Genomic DNA, 25878 nt, shown 5'->3' on the forward strand with positions numbered 1-25878 from the left:
TCTACCAGGATGTTGGTTAACCTCCTGCATCAGAGTCTCACTTTCAGAATAACTTAGGGGATCGCTACATGGCACTGACGTGGTCCACTACTTTATATACTATGTATGATTGGGATTTTCTATCCATTTTTAGATTTCACATTGTTTTACTAGTATTTAACCAAAGCTACGTTTTACTATTGTAGGGGAACACAAATCTTTCCTTCAGTGAAGCTTTCACAGCATTTCAGTTCTAACTTGTCATCTTGTTGTAGAACCTGAGTAATAATCACACCCCGGCAGTGGGAACAGGTTGTGTAGTAAATAATGGCTTCCATGAGACCTCTACTAACCATCAACCAACTGCTCCGATACCGTAATTAGAATAAATCACCCCTTGGTAAATGAGAAACAATGCTGTCGGCATTTGTTAACAGAACATACCAAGGCTGTTACAGTAAAGAAGATCTTGGACATTTCCCGCAGCAGGGTGCACGTCCTGATATCCCACAATTCCATTGGCTTGTCTTTAAACACCACAACCAGATACTGCCTGGAAAGCACAAGGACACATGTCAGACCTGCATACTCTTCCTGTGATGTAGGAGCAGCCATAGTAAATATATATCCCAAACAGAAGAAGGCGACATCTGCCAGCACTTGCTGAGAAGACTCAGGAGAAGAAAGACTTTACTGTTTTTTTTCCCCCCATCAAATAATCTCTCCGATACAGGAGCGCTTACTTCAGATGCGACACTTTAATCATTTCCATGGGCAGTTCGTCAGTGCCCCTCTCTCCTCTGAAAGCCATACTTTTGCCTGGAATAAAAAGAAAAAAGCTGACACATATGGAACAATGTCTGTTTTATGAGAAACAGACCCTGTTATTCCAAATGAACCCAACAATCATTACTACCATCTCTTGTTCATTTCACTAGATAAAACCAACAAACACGTCTGAATGAGATAAGTAGAAAGACTTAACGCTATGACAGCTTCTCGGGTTATCCCAGAACCCCACACAGCAGATCTTCCGTAGGAAAACTGCTGAAAGGGATTGCGGATTTTGCACTTTGTAATGACAAGAGTGAGGTGCTGCAAAGAGTAAAGCAAGCCCTAGCGTTTTTACCTAATGGCGCAAATTAACCCCTTAAGGTCAAAGCCTATTTTCGTTTTTGCGCTTTTGCTTATTCCATTTTAAGTTTAAAAGTCCATAGCGCTTGCATTTTTTCACCTAGAGACGTATATGAGCGCTTATTTTTTGCGAAACCAATTGTACTTTGCAATGACAGGCATTATTTTTCCATAACATATGCTGCGAAACCGTAAAAAAATCATTTGCGCTGTCAAATTGAAAAAAAAACAAATTTTTTTGATTTCGGGGAGTTTTGCATTTACGCAGTCCGTCCTATGGTAAAACTGACTTGTTATGCATGTTCCTCAAGTCGTTACGATTACTATGATATATAACATGTATAACTTATATTGTATCGGATGGCTTGTAAAAAATTCAAACCATTGTTAACAAATATACGTTCCTTAAAATCGCTCCATTCCCAGGCTTATAGCGCTTTTATCCTTTGGTCTATGGGGCTGTGTGAGGTGTCAGTTTTTGCGCCATGATGTGTTCTTTCTATCGGTACCTTGATTGCGCATATACGACTTTTTGATCGTTTTTTATTACATTTTTTCTGGATTTGATGCGACCAAAAATGCGCAATTTTGCACTTTGGAATTTTTTTGCGCTGACGCCGTTTACCGTGCGAGATCAGGAATGTGATTAATTAATAGTTCGGGCGATTACGCGCGCTTCGATACTAAATATGTTTATTTATTTATTTATTAATTTATAAAATGGGAAAAGGGGGGTGATTTGGACTTTTATTAGGGGAGGGGATTTTTCATTAATAAAAACACTTTTTTACTTTTTTTTTTTTTACTGTAACTAGAAGCCCCCCTGGGGGACTTGTATATAGACAGCACTGATCTCTCATAGAGATCAATGCTGTGTGTATACACAGCAAAGATCGATTAGATCGGTCATAGATTACTATGGCCTGCTGCAGGCCATAGCAATCTATTGCCGAGCCGGGATCAGCGTCATTCCGACGCTGAGGCCCGGCACGGGCAGAAGAACGGATCTCCCCCCCCCCCCCCCCGCGATCGCATCGTGGGGGGGGGGGGGGAGATCCGTCCCACTAGACACCAGGGACGTGCGGCGCAGTGCCTCTAAATGCAGCTGTCAGGTTTGACAGCTGCACTTAGAGGCTTAATTAGCCGGCGCGGCAACAGGACCCGCGCCGGCTAATAGAGACACTGCCCGGCTGCACGTGTCAGCCGGGATCAGCGCCGTTCAGAGCGGGGTCCCGGCGGGACCCCGCTCTGAACACCCCGAGCGGCACCATGACGTATCAGATACGTCATGGGTCGCAAAGGGGTTAAAGGAGAAGTCCAGCGAAATTTTTTATTAAAGTATTGTATTGCCCCCCAAAAGTTATACAAATCACTAATATACACTTATTACGGGAAATGCTTATAAAGTGCTTTTTTCCCTGCACTTACTACTGCATCAAGGCTACACTTCTTGGATAACATGGTGATGTCACTTCCTGGATAACATGGTGATGTCACGACCCGTCTACCAGGGCTCTGTGGGCTGTGGCTGCTGGAGAGGATGATGGCAGGGGGACACAGGACACTGGAGGGACACTGATCTTCCCACTGCCATCATTCTCTCCAGCAGCCACAGCCGCACAGCTTTGGGAGTCGGGTCGTGACATCACCATGTTATCCAGGAAGTGAAGCCTTAATGCAGTAGTAAGTGCTGGGAAAAAAGCACTTTATAAGCATTTCCCCTAATAAGTGTATATTGGTGATTTGTATAACTTTTGGGGGGGGGGGGGGGGGGGGGCAATAGAATACTTTAATACATTTTTTTGCCTTACTTTTCCTTTAACTAGAGCAAAAGCTTCCAGAATAGAATGTGGCAAAGAGACAGATTGGTGCTATCACAGCTGCTGAAAACATTAAACAGGCTTTGGGAAGGGAAAAGCACAGATACCTCTGTATGACTGGGAAAATGGATTATTACTGTCTTGAATTTTTTTTTTTGACTGGACGCTAGAGCTGTCAATTATTTGGAAAGAGGCAAGGCTAAGGAAGCTCCTATTACAAGGAGTTCTGGGAAAGATTCCGCCTCTTTGACTTTCTAGCAGCCAGCATTAGGACATTTTCACGGTCATGCAAAGTGAGTGACCGAAAGCAGAAGTATATATGCTCTCCATTTCCCAGTGTCCACTTAGGGTTGCCAGAGGTTTCGCTAGCACACAATGCTGACAGGTCCCCTTTAGGGCTCGTTCCCACTGAGCAAAAGCAGCTGAATTTCTGCGCTGAATCAGCGCTGAAATTTCAGCCGTTAAAATAGGTGCAGAGCTAATTTCCATTGTGTTGAATGGAAATTCTGCTCTGCAGTTCACACAGTGGAATTTCCGCACTGAACTAATCCGCTTTCCGCCAGAAGAATGAACATGTTCATTCTTCCGCTAGCGGAAGCCTATACAAATCAATGGGGCTCTGATTTTCTGTTTCAGCGCGGAATACGCGCGTATTCAGCGCGGAATACAAGCGGAAATTACTCGCTGAATCAGCGCGGAAATGGGGAAAAGGGGGGGGGGAGAAGGATTCTAGTATATGTTCTGGTATAGTCTAGTTTACTCACCAAATACTCGCTGAATTTCAGCGCTGAATGCATGCGGATTCAGCGCGGATTCCTCGAGTATTCCTCGCTGAATTTGTCAAGAGCTGATTACGAGCTGAACACTTTCCTAGCAGAATACGCAGGGATTCTGCTTACATTCTGCTTATATTCTGCTCGGAATTCAGCGTCAGTTGATTTCAGGCGGAAATATTTCCTTGCGTAATCCGCTCCTTTTGCTCTGTGTGAACGTAGCCTTAAGCCAAGTAAGAGTTAGCCTAAAATGCCTAAGATTTATTAAAGAGTTATTCTCCTCAAGTAAAATACATGCTGAAATACAGCTGTTCTCTCGGTCTCCCTTCCGAGACAGAGGTCATCGGTAACTTGATCTCAGATTAACCCTCCCAGTTTCAGAGAGTGCAAAAATTTCTTTTGAGTTTAGGGCCCTTATTAAACTGAATTGTGCAGTGTCTGTCAGAGGTTGGTTTGGCAACCGTCATACTGGTGGTATATATATTTCTTGCTAAAACCATTCAAAACTAAGGCCAAAATGACAAACTTTTGGCCTCCATTGGGTAACAGGGATCTAGTCCTACGATAAATACAACAAGTTACGGGAGAACCTTATTTTAGTTTTTCCTAGAAAATTGACTCAACAGCAGCCAGAGTAGAAGTGTGATCTCCATTAGACTTATGTCACTGTCTCACTGTTCCAATGATAATTTCAGAGTGCCAAAGTAATGATAACGTGAATCATTATTGTTACACCATAAAACACGAACGAATCGGGGATACTTTTTATAGGCATTGAAGACGTGGTAAATATTTCAGCCTCTCACTAATAAACACCTTATTACCGGTCAATAAGCACTTAGCCCAGGTAAGCGGGAACAGTATTTTCGTTCTCGCACCTTGGAGAGCGCAGAATCAGCCTGACATTCTCTGAATTCTGTGCTACAAAACCCAGCAGCCTCACATATCACCTCTGTGTTAAATAATTCACATTGTGAAAGCTGAGTCTGCTGCCAAGCACAGCGTGAAACCAGATTACTTAAAATGCTGGAGACAAAAAAGGTTTACTTAGCAGAGCAGCCACCAGACTTTGGCGCGCTCCTAATGAGGGTTACATTTACTTTCCAAAAAGATCAGAGAACGCTATATAGGTCGGAGTTAATACAAGTTATATATTTGGTTTCTTTTATGAGCTCCAACCATGCTCTTGTACACATTATACAGTTTTTATAAGAGAAAAAAAAATGATCGGCTACTGACTCAATGAGTCTCTGTCTTTAGGGACTCAAATAGGATTTTGGTTAAAGCATTGATGTAGCGGTATACAAAAAGTTAAATGGGTTCTTCACACAATCAGAGCTTATCAAAAGGATAGATGACAAGTGTCTGATTAGAGAGGATCCAATTGCTATTAATTTATATTTATATGAATAAGTAACTTAATTCAAACAGCTACTCCATTCTAAGGCTATGTGCACACAGAGCAAAAGTGGCGGAATTCTGTGACGGAGAATGCTGCCAGCCTCCCTGTCATAATGACAGTCTATGGGAGGCTCGTGCGCCTTCTCTCTCCGCGCTGAAGAATGAACATGTTCATTCTTTAGCGCGGGGAGAGGAGGCGCGCAAGCCTCCCATAGACTGTCATCATGACAGGAAGGCTGGCGGCATTCTCCGCCACGGAATTCCGCCACTTTTGCTCCGTGTGCACGGAGCCTAAAGGAGGGACACTGAACCGGCCTTGTTGTGACTAGTAGGAGACCAAGTGAACAAAACTAATACTTACATTTCTTTTATTTTCACATGCTAAGTAAATGAACTGACTCCATTTGCTGCAGAGGATACTGAGCCAATAATAAAGCCTGTAATAATACTAATAAGACTGATATGGTTGATTTTAGAACAGGAGAGAATTTTCGACAAAGCTCAGAATACCTATATGGTCGGCTGCCAATGTCATATATGCCGAAACGCAGTCAGCATTATTCAGTTAAATGGCCACTTTTAGAAACTTTTGACACGTGGGTCTAGCTCTTACTGTTAGGACCACCAGCAATCATGAGAACGAGACGGGAGAAGCACATAGTACACATTTTACTTTTTGGAAAGGAGAAAAGGCGAAAATAAAATGAAAAGATAAAATAAATGAATTGGTGCTGCTCACCTTTGCGGGTCGTGCTGCGAGCCCGACACCGCCAGAAGCTTTTAATCGCCCGCTGCCAACCAGAGGATCCGACAGAGTCGGTCGGGAGAATTGGTGTACAGTGTCGCTTGTCCAGGCAGGATGCGTGGTGTACTCTGGTGTCCGGCATTGAGCGGCTCTCTCAGGAATTTTACCATGAAAGATGGGAGTCGTAGTCTTTTAGTTTCTTCAACTACTTTAATGTGATGACGTAAAACAATAATACGTTTCGAGGATTACCTCTTCATCAGATAATTAAAAACCGTACATGCATCCTCTCTATTTATAGTGAGTCCAGCGCGGGAGATTCAGGATTCGAATTTCCCGAGATTGAATTTCATTGGTTGTGACATCCTGATCAATTCATCCATCTCATTTATTTATAAACATCAATAAAGTCTTCTCTAAAAGTTAGCTCATACAATCAGTTATATAATAAAAACAAGTTAATAAGAAAAAACATGAAAATACATAAAATTCATCTTATATACACAAGTACCACATGAAAACCGATACTTGTGTACATAAGATGAATTTTATGTATTTTTATGTTTTTTCTTATTAACTTGTTTTACTATATATAACTGATTGTATGAGCTAACTTTTAGATAACACTTTATTGGTGTTTATAAATAAATAAGATGGATGAATTGATCAGGATGTCACAACCAATGAAATTGAATCCCGGGAAATTCGAATCCTGAATCTCCCGCGCTGGACTCATTATAAATAGAGAGGATGCATGTACAGTTTTTAATTATCTGATGAAGAGGTAATCCTCGAAACGTTTTATTGTTTTAGGTCATCACATTAAAGTAGTTGAAGAAACTAAAAGACTACGACTCCCATCTTTCATGGAGAAATTCCTAAGAGAGCTGCTCAGCACCAGACACCAGAGTACACCACGCATCCTGCCTGGACAAGCGACACTGTACAACATTTTACTTTTTAGCTCACAGCACTTTCTGTCCAGCAGCCCCATAGACTTATAATACAAGCATCGGAACGAAGATTACTCTGAGGTGGGGAGTGGGTGCGTACCGCAAAGTTCTCCCGGCTCGTTTTTTTGAACTGTGGGGGGTGGGATCAGTGGGATCCTAAACAATCAAAACTTGACATGTCCCTGCAACAAGTCTCAAGGTTTTTTAAAGTGAAGCTTTAAAAGGACTATTACGGGAGGGGGAGAACAAAAAAAATAGTATGCACTTACCTCCCTGGCTCCATTGCTGGTGCTCATATAAAGCAGCTTCTCTCCCCGCCACTTCCTGGTTAGACAGTGGATCTAGGCATGATATTTCAGGCCTGCTGAGCCAGTCAGCAGCCGAGGCAGGACACAGATGCGGCCGATGACTGGCTGTGCGGGCCTAGAATGTCCCGTCCCAGGTCCTCTCTTTAACCAGGAAGCAGCTGGGGACCAGGGGAACTAGAGCTGCAGTATACCAGGCAGGGCTGTGGAGTCGGAGTTAAAGTTAGTTTTGGCTGGAGTCGGAGCTAGCTTTACCAGGAGTCGGAGTCAGAAAAAAATGTACCGAATCCAGCTTTAAAAAAAATCTTTAAAAAATGTAGAATTGAATTTTGATATGAATTTTACTCATGATTTACTAATGATTATACATTATGAGCAACATTCTAATAGGACACTGGCCCTATTACATAAGGGTGGTCATAAAAAAGTTGTCGGTCACTATTTGGCAGTTTCTTTCTGACCTGGAAGAGTCCATTGTGTGGTGGGAAATCTGTGCTGTTCTCTTCCTGGATGCTGGATGACTGTATATGAGCAGCAGTGTAATATGAAGATATCCTATCCTAAAGGAGGAGGAGGAGGAGAGGACACAAGTAGTGTAGCAGTAACCTCTGTCCTCAGTGTGGTGTTTTCTCTCTGGGAGAAGATTGTGAGTTTTTCCTCAGTGTTTAATGGCTGCAGCTGTGTGTATGTGTGTGCACGTGCTATGGCTGAAGTAGGCTGTGTGTGTGCTATGGCTGCAGCAGGCTGTGTGTATGTGTGTGTGCTATGGCTGCAGCAGGCTGTGTGTGTGTTATGGCTGCAGCAGGCTGTGTGTGTGTTATGGCTGCAGCAGGCTGTGTGTGTGTGCTATAGCTGGAGCAGGCTGTGTGGGTGTGTGTGCATGCTATGGCTGCAGCAGGCTGTGTGTGTGTGTGTGTGCGCGTGCTATTGCGTGCCCCCACAGTGACCTTCTATGTCACTGTGTGACCTCTATATCACCATGTGTGACCCCTCTCTATATCACTATGTGTGACCCCCTGTATATCACTATGGCTGACCTCTATATCACAGGGATCTGGCATTGTTAACAGTGTTTCTTTAAGTATGGTAAATATTTAGTCAGAAACATAGAAGACTGTCAGCAGGAAAAAATCACTTGCTCCATCTAGTCTAGTTCTGAGACTGGAGACTAGCTGCATCCACTGCACACACAGGAGAAGCTGCTTTATATCTTTCCTTATTCCCTCAGTAATTGCCCCAGGATCATGTAGGACATTAGAGAGAAGCTGCTGATCCAGTGTGATAAATAACTCCCCTGGTATATGACTGGTCATTTATGAAGGAGCAGGAGTCGGAGTCGGTCCTGATAAAATTCAGGAGTCGGAGCTGCGGGTTACCGACTCCACAGCCCCAATACCAGGATTGGCGATGGAGACAGGAAAGAGCATGTTTTGTTTTTTTATTCTTCCCCTCCCTGACAGTTCTGCAGAAAATCTCCCTGCCCAGAACTGTCCTTTAACCCCTTAAGGACCGGGCCTGAAATGGCCTTAAGGACCGGAGCAAATTTTATGAATTTGACCAGTGTCACTTTATTGATTAATAACTTCGGGATGCTTTTACCTATCCGGCTGATTCTGAGACTGTTTTCTCGTGACATATTGTACTTCGCATTTCTTGTAAATTGGAGTCGATACTTATAACGAATCTTTATGAAAAAACCCAAAATAGCGTGAAAAATTGTGAAAAAATGCATTTTTCCAACTTTAAAACTTTTCTGCTTATACAGAAAATGGTTATACCACATAAATTATATATTAAATAGCATTAGCAACATGTCTACTTTATGTTGGCGGCATTTATTAAACTATATTTCATCTTTTTTAGACAATAGAAAGCTTAAAACAGTAGCAGCAAATTTCCAAATTTTCAGTAAAATTTCAAAATCAGATATTTTTAGGGAACTGTTCAGGTTTAAAGTGTATTTGAGGGGACTGTGTGTTAGAAAGCCCCATGAAGCACCCCATTTCAGAAACTGCACCCCCCAAACTCTGCAAAAGCACATCCAAAAAGTTTTTTAACCCTTTAGGGGAGTCACAGAAATAAAAGCTAATTGTGTAAGAAATTTGAAAATTTTAATTTTCTGTGCAGAGATTTTATTGTAATCCAATATTTTTCATAATTATAAACTTATTACCAGAGAAATGCACCCCAATATTGATTGCCCCGTTTCTGCAGTTTATAGAAATACCCCATATGTGGCCCTATTGCGCTATTTGACGCAACCACAAGCCTCAGATATAAAGGAGCGCCTAGTGCATTTCAATGGCTCCGTTATATTTGGTCATTTTTGACTGTACCACTTCAGGTTGGCAGAGGCTCTGGGGTGCCAAAACCTAAAAAACACCCCTAAAGGGACACCATTTAGAAAACTACTCCCCTCAAGGAATGTAACAAGGGGTGCGGTGAGCATTTGGACCCCACAGGTGCTTCACAGATTTTCCGAACAATATGGCGTGAAAAAAGACTAAAGTATTTTTTACACTAAAACGTTGTTCTAGCCTTCAATTTTTCATTTTCACAAAGGGATAAAAGGAAAAAAAAAACACAAAACATGTAGCGCAGTTTCTCCCGAGTACAGAAATACCCCACATGTGGCGATAAAGTGCCAAGCGGGCGCAGGACGAGCCTCCAAAGGGAAGGAGCGCCAATTGGATTTTGGAAGCTGGATTTCACGGGCCATGTCGAATTTACAGAGCCCTCGTGCTACCAAGACACTGGAAACCCCCCACAAGTGACCCCATTCTGGAAACTACACCCCTCAAGGAATCTAACAAGGGGTGCAGTGAGCATATGGACCCCACTGGTGACGGGCACAAATGTGGAAAAATGTGATGTGAAAGTGAAAATTTTCATTTTTTCACTTTCACGACACAAATGTGCCCGTCATCAAGGGGTCCATATCCTCATTGCACCCCTTGTTAGATTCCTTGAGGGGTGCAGTTTCCAGAATGGGGTCACTTGTGGGGGGTTTCCAGTGTTTTGGCAGCACGAGGGCTCTGTAAATGCGACATGGCGTTCATCATCCATTCTAGCCAAATCCAACCTCCAAAATCCAAATGGCGCTCCTTCCCTTCGGAGGCTTGCCCTGCGCCCACATGGCGCTTTATGTCCACATGTGGGGTATTTACGGACTCGGGGGAAATTGCTCTACACATTGTGATTTTTTTTCTCTTTTAACCCCTTGTGAAAATGATAAATTCAAGGCTAGACCAACATTATAGTGTAAAAAATGTAATATTTCATTTTCACGCCACATTGTTCCACATTTGTGCCCGTCACCAGTGGGGTTCATATGCTCACTACACCCCTTGTTACATTCCTTGAGGGGTGTAGTTTCCATAATAGGGTCACTTGTGGGGGGTTTTAACTGTCTTGGCAACACAGGGGCCTTTTGAATGCAACATGGCCCCTCGAAATCCATTCCATCCAAATCCAGCCTTCAAAAACCAAATGGCACACCTTCCCTTTGGAGGCTTACCCTGCACCCGCATGGCGCTTTATGTCCACATGTGGGGTATTTCCGTACTCAGGGAAAATTGCTCTACACATTGTGTTTTTTTTTTATCTTTTAGCCCCTTGTGAAAATGAAAAAATCAAGACAAGATCAATGATTTAGAGTAAAAATTTTAAAAAAAATTACACTAAATATTGGTCTAGCCTTGATTTTTTTTCCATTACCACAAGGGGTTAAAAAAGAAAGTGAACACAAAACGTGTATGGTAGTTTCCCCTGAGTACGAAAATACCCCACATGTGGATATAATGGGCCATATGGGCACAGGGCAAGCCACCAAAGGGACAGAGCGCCATTTAGAGGCTGGAATGGAGGATGAAGGCCATGTCGCAATTACAAAGCTCCTGTGCTGCCAGGACAGTAGAAACCCCCGACAAGTGACCCCATTCTGGAAACTACACCCCATAAGGAATCTAACGAGGGGTGCAATGAGCATATGGACCCCACTGGTGACGGGCACATGTGTAGAACATGTGCCGTGAAAATAAAAAATACAATTTTTTTCATTTTCACGTCCCAAATGTGGCCGTCACCAGGGGGCCATATACCCGCTGCCCCCCTTGTTCGATTCCTTATGGGGTGTAATTTCCAGAATGGGTCACTTGTGGGGGGTTTCTACTGCCCTGGCAGCACAGAGGCTTTGTAATTGCATCGTGGCATCCTCTAATTGGAATGGCGGCCATACCTATTTAGCTGGGGAAAAGGGACAATTTTGATTTATTTGGGGGTATTAGGGCAATTATTAGTTTATAAGGTTGAAAATGACAGGTGTCCATCAAACTCAACCTGTGTTGATCCAGAGAAAGGCAAAAAAAACCCTCGTAAGGCAGACGACAGTAGCCTCATCACAGGGAAAAAATTCCTTCCCGACTCCATAATGGCGATCAGAATAATCCCTGGATCAACGTGACCCCTGAAATAGGAATAAGGGACAGAATTTAGATAATGTGGAACCCCAATGACGTGTGGTGCGCCTTGAAGCGATCCAGTATACAGAGGCCGGGGGGGAACAGGACAGGTGTCACACTGGAAAATGGTGTCCTTCCTGATCCCCCTGTTACCCCACACTCTGCACTTCTTCTGGGGTCTCCTGTTTTCCAGTGTGGGGGACGTCACCTGGAAAATGTTGCCCTGGTGCGATACGGGGTCCTTCATATCCAGAAGCGCTGGGTCCGCTCCATGGCTGCTAAATATTAGGGCTCTATTACGGCTTCTGATATTTACGGATCGTGCCGCAAGCTACAGAAGCTCGGGCAGCGAGGGACCGGAAGAGGGGGTGCTGGTATAAAAGTTATCCCAGTACAGGTGGTAACCTTTATCCAGCAGTGGGAAGATCAGTTCCCGGACGATCTCCCCACTAACTCCGAGGATTGGGGGGGCATCTGGGGGCTGGATTTGGGTGTCCCTTCCATCATACACTCTTAGGCTGGGTTCACACTACGTATATTTCAGGCAGTATTTGGTCCGCAAGTCAGGTCCTCATAGCAACCAAAACCAGGAGTGGATTGAAAACACAGAAAGGATCTGTTCACACAATGTTGAAATTGAGTGGATGGCCGTCATATAACAGTAAATAACGGCCATTATTTCAATATAACAGCCGTTGTTTTAAAATAACAGCAAATATTTGCCATTAAATGGCGGCCATCCACTCAATTACAACATTATGTGAACAGAGCCTTTCTGTGTTTTCAATCCACTCCTTGTTTTGGTTGCTATACAGCCTCAAAAATACAGCCTCAAATATACGTAGTGTGAACCCAGCCTAAGGGTACGTGCACAGTGCGGATAACCATTTGTGCATTCCGCAGCTGGCACCCGCCGGCGGACTGATGGAGGCGCGCGTCTCCATCCGTGTCATAGACTCCATTCTATGCACGGGCGGATTCCGCTCTCTGTCCAACGTGTTCATTCTTTGGACGGACGATGGAATCCGCCTGTGCATAACATGGAGTCTATGACACGGACGGAGACGTGCGCCTGCATCAGTCCGCCAGCGGGTGCCAGCTGCGGAATGCACGAAGGGTTATCCTTCGCCATTCCGCAGTGTGCACGTACCCTAAATCTGTAAGTGTACCCTGAGGTACTCTCACAGAGTTTGTAGAATTTCACGCCATACCGTCATCTCTTATTGGGACGGTACTGGCGGAAAAGACGTGTCTGGGGGGCAGCGTACGCTACGCTACCCCCAGACACGTCACTGGATGATGAGGATGAATGGAGGAACGAAGGATCCCCCCATTCATCCTCACTGGCTGTTTCAGTGTCAGAGGCAATAATAACGTATGCGTCCGACACCGAAAACACGCCGGGGGCCACTTTTATATAGGGATTGGTATATGGGGTATGTAGTGGTGTAGTGTAAAACTTTATTCAATGTAGTGTAGTGTGGTGTAATGTAGTGTTTTTTTTACGTGTTTTTTACAGTAAGTATAAAAAAAAACCTACGCCAAAAATGGTGTTGCTGATAAATGCCGCACTTATGTGCGGCACTTATCAGCAGACCGTGGCAGTAGGATATAGAAAAAAACCACCCTACACCAAAAAGGAGGAGTTGCTGATTAGCAGCGCACTTTCGTGCGATGCTAATCAACACTCAGCGGTGATAGGGTGAGGAAAATAGAAAAAAAAAATTGGAAAAAAAAAAAAAAACTTTTACTACATTCTGAACATCCCGATAGTGGCTGATACGTGTATTACACTTATCAGCTGCTAGGGGGCAGCAGAGCGCAAGATCCGAAAAAAGACGACGCTGGAGCCGGAAAAATACGAAAAAAGACGACGCTGGAGCCGATCGGGACGTCACGGAAGAAGCCGAAGACCCGACAAGAAGAAGAGGACGCCGATCAGGACCCCGGGACAGGTGAGTAATGTACAAATACCTGCTCTGGACCCCTCAGCTACCTAGCTGAGGGGTCCAGAGCAGGTATTCATTACTTGTGGGGACCACCATTACTTTTTACTCGGACAGCACCGACCGCCATTTTTTTCCGGGTCATCGGGCCACCGATGGCCCGGAAAGGTTCCAATCGCCGCTATGGGCTGATCAGCCAATAGCGGCGATCGTCGGCATGGGGGGGGGTTAACAACCCTCCATGCCGACAGGGAGAGATGGCCTGCTATGTATTATAGCAGGCTATCTCCCCCGATCGGGACCCGGCCGGCCGCGGCGCCCTCTTAATGGACCAGCGTACCGGTACGTCATGGGTCCTTAAGTGACAGTGATCCATGACGTACCGGTACGACATGGGTCCTTAAGAGGTTAAGGGAAAACCAAAGTACAAAACAAAATTAAAAAAAAAATCACAGCAATTTCTGCCTTAAAGGGGTATTCCAGGATTTAGTGATTGATGACCTATCCTCAGGACAATACCCCCCCCCCACCGCTCAGATGTTGTTGACCTACCTAAGTAGGCCATCAATCATATGTGAAACATATTATTCCATCTCTTATTACGATCACAAAACACAAAAAATATAAAGAATTCCTCTAAATATCTCCCAAAAGTTTATCCATCCCCTTCTGGCAGAACCATCTATCCCCCTAAAGAACCAGAACTCCCCACTGCTCCGTCTGTGATAGGAGACAAGACCCTCGGTGGACACCCCCTCGGCTGTCTGTCAGACCAATATGGAGATTAACAGCTGTATTAACATTTTTCTTCTACGCAATCATTCATTTCTGACTTTATTGTTTCTTTAACTAAGCTCAAGGGACTGACCGCTCACACATGTGTCTGGCCTATTGGCTTAAAAATAGGAGACCAATTATTCTGATATAGTCGGATACTGCTTAGTATGCTGGAAATATTCCTATACAATCTTTTAGCCAAGGCGCTTAAAAAAAACAAAACAGCAGACGACACAAAGCAAATAAAACCTATTTCCCGTTATTTGTATAAATTCCTTGCAGAGCTGTGCCTCAGGGGGCACTATTATATCACAATACTATATTGTATCTAAACACACACTTTATAACTAAACTTTTATAGTTTTTTTTCCCACAGGCTATTGGAAAGGCTAGAAATCCTCGGAGGACATATTTTATTCAATTCTCGCTCAGCTTCTAGTCTGGTATTGGATCACATCTCCATTCAACTCCTAAACAAAACTGGGTCACAAATGGTGCGGTGTAGAAGAAAAGCTAAAGGCGCCGTTGTGATCCACCTACTGTGAGCTGCTGACCCATTATTTTAGGAATTTGTACAGAATCACACATGCATAGCATATCTTCAAAAAAAAAAAAAATAAATAAATCATATAAAAAGGTTTTTCCAGGACTCAGATACTAATAGCTTATCCACAGCATAGGCCATCAATAGCAGATAAACAGGGGTCTGAATCCCAGCATTCCCACCAACTTACTACTAAAGGGGCTGTGGTACTTTTACAAACACTACGTCTAATAATGGTTGGACATGATACTGCAGCTCAAATCTATTTATGTGAATGGGACTAGGTGCAATCCCTACTTGTTATCAACCGGACAGAGGTGTGACTGGTAAACAATAAAGGGGATGTGGCACCTGTTGGTGTAAAGGTGGCTATACAAACTCAAACTGATGGCTTAATTACCATTCGGTCAGTTTGGACGTTTAGAGCAGCCAGACAGCTGATATTCTCTCCTAGAACAAAGAAGTCAGGCAAAGATTTTCCATCATGTCCGACCCCTATGTCCACCAACATCATCTGCCGGTGATCGGCCGGGAGAGCCCCACATATCTTATACTGATGGCCGAACCTGCTGGGAGAGGCGGCTAAGGCAGACTAAAGTACAGTGTATGGTGACCCTAACTGACAGGCCGAATTATCTTATTCTGATCAATATCCCCAGAAACCTCTTTTACATCTAAAGTGAAATACCCTCTTAAGGCCATATTACACAGCCTGAGCCACACTGCAAATGATCGGCACTGGATCGGCACTAGTTTACACAGACCAATACAGGCTTTATAATCACTTTGTCAGGGATGCACCGACAATCTTAAAGGGGTTATCCAGCGCTACAAAAACATGGCGACTTTCCCCCTACTGTTTCCAGTTTGGGTGGGGTTTGAAACTCAGTTCCATTGAAGTAAATGGAGTTTAATAAACCACACCTAAACTGGAGACAACAGTAGGGGAAAAAGTGGCCATGTTTTTGTAGCGCTGGATAACCCCTTTAACACAATGCTTCTTTGATCGGACGCAATCCCCAATTACACAGGAAGATGTGCAGCCAATTTTTTGACATGGTAGAATTGAGCGATTAGCCAACGTTTGCTAGTTTGTCAGCTGGTTGCTAACACTTGCCTTCAGTAAAAATCACAAGAGTACATTCATAAAGATAAGCTGCCGTCAATCAGATTTATTTAAAGTGCAATCAGATATTTAACTTGACTACAGGTGTTTACTGAATGCACATGTGATAAATAGATGTATATTAGGTGATCAGTGCAGACCACTGTATCTAATAATGGGTTTACATGGAAGGATTATTGTTCGAATTTTCGCAATAACGATCGCATTTGAGCAATAATCGGCTCGAGTAAACATAGTGAACGATCAAGCGACGAGCGAGAAATAGTTTGCTAAAAATTCGCAGATCGCTTCGTGTAAACAGTCTTTCAAAGATTCACCCTATGTGAAAGATGGGCTTAAGCGATCTTAAAAATCATCGCAATAACGATTTATTTTACAAATTTTCTAACGATTTATTCGTCTAATTGTTGATCGTTATGAAAACCAAATCTTTGCTTCAAAAAAGTTAAATGATTAATTGGGTGAATTATCGCTCCGTGTAAACGCAGCATAAGGCAAGGACTCACCAGTAAGAAGATCGACCAGCTGCAGCTCATTTCTCACCAGCCCCAAGTTATTTGGGGATGAGGTGGCAAAGGACAAGAAGCTTGTAAGACTGGTCCACTCGATGCCTCTAAAAGGAATAGAAGAAGAAGGCGGCTAATTACCTCTTACCAGTTACCACCAAGATGAGTTTTAGGCCGGCAATACACAAAATAGCTGTTGGCCAAGCTGCCGGCCTGCTGACTCCACCGTAAGGCCTCATTCACATGTCCGTAGCGCACTATGAATGTGCATCAGTAGTGCTTTGTGCAGCTAGTGATCCATGCCACAAAATTGGGTATACACTCAGACTGGTGCATTTTTTATTTTTTTGCAGCAAGGATCAAGGCACCATTAATGTTCTGACACTTTGTAACATGTTCACATTAGTGTATATTGTGTGTAACGTAAGCAAACTTACCTAAGATTACATCTTATACACATAAATATCTGGACCTGCACTAGGGAAAAACACAAGTACAAAAAGTACACAGAGCATTACTACAATGGGTAATGTACCTTCAACCGCACGGTGGAAGCAATCAAGTGAAACTATTCTTTTACATAAACACAGCCTTCTAGATTCTCCAAGCCAAATAAGTATGAAGTTTCGTATAAATGATACATCTACGTCTGGTATCCTGGGAATGGTTTACGTCTAATTCACTGTATTTCTGCAATCAAACTTCTAGCTGTATCTGATGAAAATCATATCCTTAGCTCTGGAGAAGCGGTGTAGGATTTCAGCAAGTGCTAATGTACCCAAGCAGCTTAGTTACAGACCGGCTTATTGATTTACACTATTTAACAATCAGGGATCGGCTTAAAAATATCCAAGCTTAAACTCAAGTTTGTAAACTGAAATTTAAAACAAGAGCTATGCTGAATACTATTCTCATTCACGTATAGACTGGACCCCCCCGGTGAAAGCTTTATAGCTAGCGCAAGAGAAGTAGATCACATAACGCATGCTAGCTACACAGCCGAACTGGTTATGTTACACAACATGTCTGTAATCACAAAAGCTTTATACAGTATCACCATGTAAGTCATTAGGCAATTCCCTCGTGTGTGGGGACATGGTGTGTGGTGCTGAGAGGGTTAAAAAGATATTGAAAACTCAGAGCTAAAGAACCATTAACTATTGTTCCTGATTCCCCACACACATGCACTCTCAGCTTGGCCAACTAAGTACTGTATTTTCTGGCGTACAAGGCGACTGGGCGTATAAGATGATCCCCGACTTTCAAAAAGATTGTTAGGGGTTCGCCTTATACGACGGAAAATGTTAACCCCTGCCTGATCGCAGCCGTAGGTTAACTGCAGCTAAATAAAAAAAAAAAAAAAAAGTTAACTCACTTTGGGACCGTTCCCAGCCTCCGAGCACCTCCTGGCCCATTCCCGGCGCAGGCAGTGTAAACTGACTGCGCCGGGGATCCCCGAAGCTCTCCCGAGCAGCCGAGCGTCTCAGAGCTTCTCAGACGAGGCGCTCGTCTGCTCAGGAGAGATTCGGGGATCCTCGGCGCAGTGAGTGTACGTCACACTGCCTGCGCCGGGAACAGGCCAGGAGGCCCACAGAGGTCGGGAACGGACCCCAGGTGAGTTAACTGGGTTTTTTTTGTTTTGTTTTTATAGTGGTAGCCCCATACGGTGGAATTGGCCATTTTCTAGCTCCCCCACCGTATGGGGCGACCATACCCAGCGTATAAGACGACGCCCGACTTCTAAAAATATTTTTTTGGGTTAAAAAGTCGTCTTATACACCGGAAAATACTGTATGTATTTAAAAAAAAAAAGGAGAAGAGAAACAGTCGCTAGTAGTTTTGAAATGGCTACAGGTTCCTCCATCTCTGCATTAGATGATTGGCCAGTCCTATCAAAATCAGCAGGTCCAGCCAAAACTTATCTACGGCCACCAAAATAGTAGTGTTTTCTTATAAACGTTTTACATTCTCTCTCCCTTAAACCTTCATAAGGAAAGTCCATCATAAAGAAAGGCCATTCCTGATTCACTGGCAATTCTGGAAAGAAAGGACATGCAAAGAGCTCTCACACCACCTCCTTTCAAGTTAGTGTTTCCTTCCATCTAAAGGACAACACTTTGCCCAAGAGGTTTAAGAGCTGTTTATATCCCAGAATTGCCAGTGGAGCAGAAATGGCCGTTAAGTGTCCACATGATGGACTCTCTCTTGGAGAACTAGCACCCCTTTGACCCACGTCGATAGACACTAGCCAGTCAACACCCTGCTCTGCACTCAAGAACAGCAACAAACAAAACTGTGTACACATGGGAAATCTTATCTTTTGGAGAGATTTTTGACATATATACCCAGTCAATGTTCTAAGATGCCTAGATAGAGTAAAACGCTGACTTGAAGGGACAACACTCTGCTTAAAAGATGTGAGGGCTATTTGCATATCCTTTCTTCTCTAAGCCAGAAAAGTTTCTATGTGTTTGTAGATAAAAACAGAGCTCCAGCTACATTTATTTCTGTGTTGCTTACACCCCACTATGGTCTCAGGTATGTAAGAGATCACAAACCCTCTGATCATTACCAGGTATTATACTACACACATATGGCCCATATGGGTTGCAATATTTAAGAATTTTCCAACCTATGTGAACCACCTGGAAGTGTCACTTGGAGTAAAAGTGGACTTTGATCAGTGTGTCTGTGAGATCTGTGCAATCTGTTTGCTGTACCCCCATCAACATTTTAGGACTATATGATCCACTTTGTAGTATTACCAAACAACTCACCTGACCTCACAGGAATGTATGTTTAACTCTTTGTGAAGCAGTCCGCTGGTCAGATTATACACAAAGACTGAACCATTGCTCGTACCTGCAAATCAAGAAGACTATGAAAAGTCTTAAACTATAGGTAGAATTTTACATGGTAATTGCACAATAAATGATTGCACTAGTTTATTGTCTTATTCTTTTCTAATAATGTTATAATCGCGCTATCCAAGTAGAAAAAAATAAAACAAAATTCTTCATTCCCACCGGCAGCTAAAGTTGAAATAACTGCTTTGATGCATTAGTTTTCTCCAAACAGCTGAATGCACCATCCTCCCATTTCATTACTACATTGTCTACGGACAGAATAAATACCCATCATTAACCATAATTTCTAGCTCGGAGTACAGCCTTTGTTTAGTAAGAGGCTTCATTAACTGCACACTCTCTGCCTTCACATTAGTCCCTGGAAAAATTCCAGCAGTCAAGCCAAGTAAGACAGGAACGCAAATTAAAGGGGTATGCCGCTATTAGTAAATAAGTGGGTTTTTTGTCTAAGTAAAATAAAGGTGAAAAAAAATTATTACATTTTCCAATAATTAAACAATCAGGGTTTTGAAAAAAAGCAAGCGGAGATGCTGGAAATCATGAAGAATTCATATATTAAACTGAATTTAGAGGTGTTACTGGCTTGCTCTTCAGTTTTTATTTTCTAGTTAAAGGGACTGCAGTTCACACTTTGACACTGTCTGATACTGAGGCAGACGGGGTTCCGCGTGGGAGAGCTCAAGTTTAATGGGACTGTCACCTCCAAAACACTTGCTAAACTTATGTTACTTATGTAAACATATTTATCATTCTATGTTCCTGCATTTCTTTGCTAAAAGCCTAGAAATGAAGGAGTCTAAGTAGTCCTCTCCATTATATTCTTGAGCTAAGTAGTCCTCTCTATGTAGTAACATGCCCAGTTTGTAGGCCTACAATGGTGAAATACAAAGTATTTCACGCATTAGCCCTCCCATAGACACGCTGTTCGACACTGAGGCAGGCGGAATTGCACGGCGAAGAGCTCTGCCGCGGGATTCCGACGAATTTCCTTAGTGTGAACTGGCCCTTACTTTGTATTTCACCATTGTAAGCCTACAAACTGGGTATGTTGATACATAGAGAGGACTACTTAGCTCAAGAATATAATGGAGAGGACTACTTAGCCTCCTTCATTTGTGGGCTCATAGCAAAGAAATGCATGAACATAGAAAGATAAAAACTGCAGATATAGAATAAGTGTTGTATACCTTACTGATGTATAATCTACTGATAACATAAGTTTAGCCGCTGTTTGGAGGTTACAGTCCCTTTAAACTTGAAAAAAAAAAGTGGCAAAGCAGGTTTTCTAGTCTGGGACCTGACATTGAGACATAGTGCTGATCAGTTTAATCTATGCACCATTCTCCCCTTCCACAGTTTATAAGGGACCTCTCCTTTGTGCTAACAAGAGCTTGAATAATCAACAATAACAGTTAAATTATATTCTGATCCTAATGAAATGTTTATTCACAATCCTAATATTTGATATAGAAGATACTATGAGTCTTTTGGGAACTGGTACACAGAAAAATTATGGATACGTTAAAGATAAAGTTTGAACTAAGCCCAGTAATGGCTGTTTTGGGGGATTCTTCGTCTGTACCATGTAAGAGGAATAGTAGGAGAAAAATTCAGAGAATGTTATTTTATGCAAGACTGGTGATTGTGAGGAAATGACTAGCACCGGAAACTCCTAGCATAAAAAACTGGGAGAACTGTATAGAGAAATTTGAAAGATGTCAATAAGTCTTATTCTGTGAATGTGTAAAATTTATATGCTTTTGTACCCTGTGTTGGAAAATAAAAATTCTTAAAAAAAAAAAAAAAAAAAAAAAAAAGGTACTATGAGTCTTACCTACTGCTAGGAGGGGTTTGTACTGCGTGATATTTTTTGTGGTAAGTGGAGGGCACATTCTCACCACAAAAGGGGGCTGAGGCAAACCAGAGAGGAGACCAGTGAGAAGAAACTTGAGGTGGACTTCTTGAGAGCTGGTAGACTGCAGAGAGTCAGACAGACCCTGGCCTGCTGCAGAGAAACAAAGGGTTTTATGAGTGACGGCATACAGGAGTCAACAGTCTAGGGGCATACATCTGTTTAAACAAGGCAGGGGCAAATATACATTCGACAACTTCAGAAATTAGAAGGAAGAATAAATATATTGAAACAAGTAAACAATTACTTGAAGTAAGAAAAAGAAAACATTTTAAAGGGTTGTCTGGTTTAGGAAACCCACTTTAGAATTTAGAGTTCATTGAAGGCGTCCCCTGCAGCGTATACTCATCTTTTAGTTATAGTGGAGAATCAGTACAAAGTGAGTCTTTCACACTCAGGGACCCAGCATGTCCGCGCATCACAGAAAAGTCATTGGTTTTAATTGGAACGGCATAACTCTGTAGTGGTGCTGTGGGGGTATTGGCCACTTGCTGTTTCTACTAGACTTTATACCTAATTACTAGGGGTCCCAACTGTGGGACAAGCCACGATCAGCTTATCCTTGGGGTGACCCTTCTAACAAAAAAGGGACTTCCAAAGCGAAAACACCCTTTAATGCTTTGTCAAACATAAGCCCAATCTAAAAGTAAATTAGGATCCAGAGTGCCAGAAAATCTTAATATATATTTTGACAAATTGGTTCCATTTGTCACAGCAAGGAAACAGGTAAGAGTGAGGAGGAAAACACTATCTCCAGTCTCCTTGAAACGTCAGCAGCTAATAAAGCAGTAACATGTATGGAGAGGTGGTCTCTTACCTATCATACTGTCAAGTGAAAGATCTGGACGTTTCTTCAGCAGAAGTCCTATTGGTTTTCCACAGAATGCCAGAGGAGCATATAATGGGCAGGCATTCGAGCCACTAAAGAGAAAAAACAATCATTATAGTAGTGTATGCTTACACATTCACAGCAACATAAAGGAACAGCAGCCACTGATCTCTATATTCACATACTAAGTGCCATAGGCTAACAAGCTATTTTTATTCTCCTTTGCATATAAATATGAAGCAACTCTGCAAATAGTCTGTGAGATTGAGGAAGATCGTTTTTTTTGCAGAAATGACTAATCTCCCCGCCTCCCCTCTCCATAGAACAGACAGGGCCTGACTGTTGTAAAAGAGTCGAGATTTCTTGATAATGAGCAGTGGATGAGAGAGAGAGAGAGGGGGGGGGGGCTGGGGAAAGTCTTTTTGAATGCAGATAATGGTAAATTTGCCTAATAAACCCAATTACAAAGTTTCTTAAAATCACCTGTACTAAAAAAAATAAGACACTGACACTTTAAGTCAGGATAGCCCTGATGTTTGCAAAGATGGGCTTTCCCTTTAAAGGGAACCAATCAGCCTGTTTGAGTTGATATGGTTCCCTTGAGCATTGTATAAAGCACCTGGAGCGGCCCCGGCCCCGGCAGGTGCTTTATAACAGAGAAAATAACTTTTATTCCCCGGCTCGTGACTAGATACGAGCGGGGAAGTAGTCATGGTGGGCGGCTCCCCGCTCGTATCTAGTCACTGCGCTCTGCCGGTCAGCGTGCTCGGCGGCATGATTGACAGGCATAGAGGCCAGTAACGGACCTCTCTGCCTGTCAATCATCCCCTCTGAGCGCGCTGACTAGATACGAGCGGGGAGCCGCCCACCATGACTACTTCCCCGCTCGTATCAAGTCACGAGCCGGGGAATAAAAGTCATTTTCTCCGTTATAAAGCACCTGCTGCGGCCGCGGCCGGTACGTGCCGGGGTTGCTCCAGGTGCTTTATACAATGCTCAAGGGAACCATATCAGCTCAAACGGGCTGATTGGTTCCCTTTAATCCTTCCACTTCCAGGACGTTTCACATATACAATAAATAATGAATTATAAAAAAAAAAAAAATATATACTATATGCCCATAACTACGTTAGGCAGACACTTGCCCCCTTTAGGGGTCTCCCTTAAAGCAGCACTAAAAAGTGTCTAACTGAGTCGTGTACTGGACATAGACCCACCACGTATTCTTACCTATTTTACAATAAACAGCTACAAATCCTGATACTGGCATCCACCATCATTCCTTATCTCATTTACACAAATAGACATGTATACAAATTGGAAAGCGATGACACACTGTTATTTCCTTGTTTGAACCCTGTTATTTTTTTATTCCATCTCTAAAACAGATAACGGATTACAAATCTATGTGAGGAAGCTTGATGGTGCAGACAGCGGAGATAAGCACAAGTCTACTTCCATGGCTGCGTTGTATGACAGCTCCTTTCCAGCTAATGCTAATCAGCAGACTAGCTGTCACACAGGAGACTAAACGCCCCGTACACGCGGCCTGCAGGCCTTCCTGACAACAGTCTTCTTTCAGGACGCCACTGACAGCAATTCACCCATCATAAAAAGTGTTCTCCTGACAGCAAAAAAATGAATAGATAAGTATGGGCTGTTAAAGGAATTATGAGATGCTGCGGACCATCACATTTAATAGGCTTAAAAGATAGGTGCCCGTGTGATGCCAGCCTTCATTTTGTCAGATTTAAAGGGGTTATCCAGCGCTACAAAAACATGGCCACTTTCTTCCAGAGACAGCCCCGCTCTTGTCTCCAGCTTTGGCGGGGTTTTGCTGCTCAGTTCTATTGAAGTAAATGGAGCTTAAAAGGGTTGTCCAGCACTACAAAAACACAGCCACTTTTACCCCTCTTGTCTCCAGTTTGGGTGGGGTTTCAAACTCAGTTACATTGAAGTAAATGGAGCTTAATTGCAAACCGCACCTGAACTGGAGATAAGAGAGGGGGGAAAAGTGGCCATGTTTTTGTGGCGCTGGATAACCCCTTTAAATGCAAACTGCACCTGAACTGGAGACAAGAGAGTGGTGCTGTCTCTGAAAGAAAGTGGCCAAGTTTTTGCAGCACTGGATAACACCTTTAACGTTAGTCAACATATCCCTTGAGTTTGATGTCCTTAGTTGTTTTTGTTCCAAAGACATACTCATGGCCATGTGTAAAAATAACCAAGGTGCTACAGGAAGCCTGAACGCTACCAAGAGAGAGGCTTCATGCTGATCAACAGTGGCCGTTTTACTATATCTGACTCTAGGTGCTGGAAAAAGTAAAACTGGTCAGGGATTTCAGATATATATGGTTCAGTTCTTTCAGATATCTATTGCTCCTGATGAGCAGAATGGCATTGTCAGCAGAAAACATGGAAATCGGATAATGGGATATGTTAAGCTCCAAAAATAATTTGCAATAGAAACAGTATTTTCACAAGCCAGTCTTGGAGTGACTGGGGAATCCTTCTTGGCCCACCATGTTCTGTCAACCTTAGAGTGTCCAGAAATAGATCATACTATTATTCATCTACCCTAAGAGCCAGAAATGTGATCAATAACCAATTATATAGTAGTAATGGCAATGTGTAAAGGGCTTAAAGGTTTGATCATACCTCAGAGCAATGTTGTAATGTCATGTTATCTCTACAGAGAGTTACAGCAAGTACACTACAGTTACAATGTTCCAGTTATAGCCATATTATAACCTAGTTAAAGGGACTCAGCCAGCTCTAGATTATGCTTAGAGCTCAAGTGTCAAGGAGGCACTGCCAAGCTGCAGCATGCACTTCTCCTCCCATCCCCACTTGGCTGATTCACATACAGGGCTTGGCTTCCAGCACTGAGCCCTGCACATCACATCAGTCAAGACAGAGGGCAGCTTGGCACAGCCTTTCTTAATAAAATTATTTTAACTGAATTTTATAATTTTTTAAAACTTTACAATTGGCACAGCCTCATTGACACTAGGCACTGAAGATCATTATGCCGATTGGGGTCAGGATCTGTGAGCAAGGTCTTGAAAACAAGAGAAGTGAGGAGAGGTAAGCAGACACTCATTTTTACTTGATGTTCCCCTTATCTGGGATCTGAATTAAATCTGGGGTTTCCTGCCTGGGGTCTGATGTGTGCAGGCAATCATCTAATGTCTATATAAATTGTGGAGTCTGTTATCTGGGGTCTATATAAACTAAGGCGTCTGACATATGAGGTATAAATATATTTTTTGCCAAAAACTGATGAAAAACGGATGGAAAAAATGGAAGCATGTATATGCATCAGTTTTGATCCATTTTTACATTGAATTACATTAAAAAAGAACGGATCAAAACGGATCCTTTATTAACGTACACAAAAACTGATCCGTTTTTCCACTGAATTCCACTATAAAAAAAAGGATCAAAACGGATGCACACACATGCATCCGTTTTTCGCAAAAAAAAAAACGGACTGCAAAAACGTAGTCTGAACCCAGCCTAGACGACCCCCAATTCTTCCAGTTAAAATATAGAGTTTGGGATATACTTGCCGTAAAAGACTACCCCTCTTCCAACGTATACCGATTAAAAATACAGCAGCGAGATTTGAGAGTCAGAGGAGGTGGTACAGTAATACCGGTAGGATACAAGGGTGGCCAGACGGGTGAAAGAGGTGTGTTCTTCTGGGCACAGCGCCACTTAACCGTATCTTTTTCCCATACCTTGGACGCCTGCAGCTTGCTCTGCCCTTAATACAGTCACCACATACAGCAGGGATGC

General features: G+C 42.9%; 1 protein-coding gene across 3 annotated transcripts in view; it reads right to left on the reverse strand.

The window, feature by feature from the left end:
* The window catches only part of WDR11 (WD repeat domain 11), an 85603-nt gene that overhangs the window by 33003 nt on the left and 26722 nt on the right, over nucleotides 1-25878 (reverse strand). For all 3 annotated transcript variants that reach the window (XM_069980264.1, XM_069980265.1, XM_069980263.1), the window contains exons 9-14: nucleotides 22066-22169; nucleotides 21171-21341; nucleotides 19247-19331; nucleotides 16470-16576; nucleotides 723-798; nucleotides 424-532 (exon numbers count right to left, since the gene is read on the reverse strand). In XM_069980264.1, coding sequence (XP_069836365.1) covers nucleotides 424-532; nucleotides 723-798; nucleotides 16470-16576; nucleotides 19247-19331; nucleotides 21171-21341; nucleotides 22066-22169 — 652 coding nt within the window. The remainder of the gene's footprint in view (nucleotides 1-423; nucleotides 533-722; nucleotides 799-16469; nucleotides 16577-19246; nucleotides 19332-21170; nucleotides 21342-22065; nucleotides 22170-25878) is intronic.

Source organism: Dendropsophus ebraccatus, chromosome 8 (genome assembly GCF_027789765.1).
Source record: "Dendropsophus ebraccatus isolate aDenEbr1 chromosome 8, aDenEbr1.pat, whole genome shotgun sequence".
Taxonomy (NCBI): Eukaryota; Metazoa; Chordata; class Amphibia; order Anura; family Hylidae; genus Dendropsophus; species Dendropsophus ebraccatus.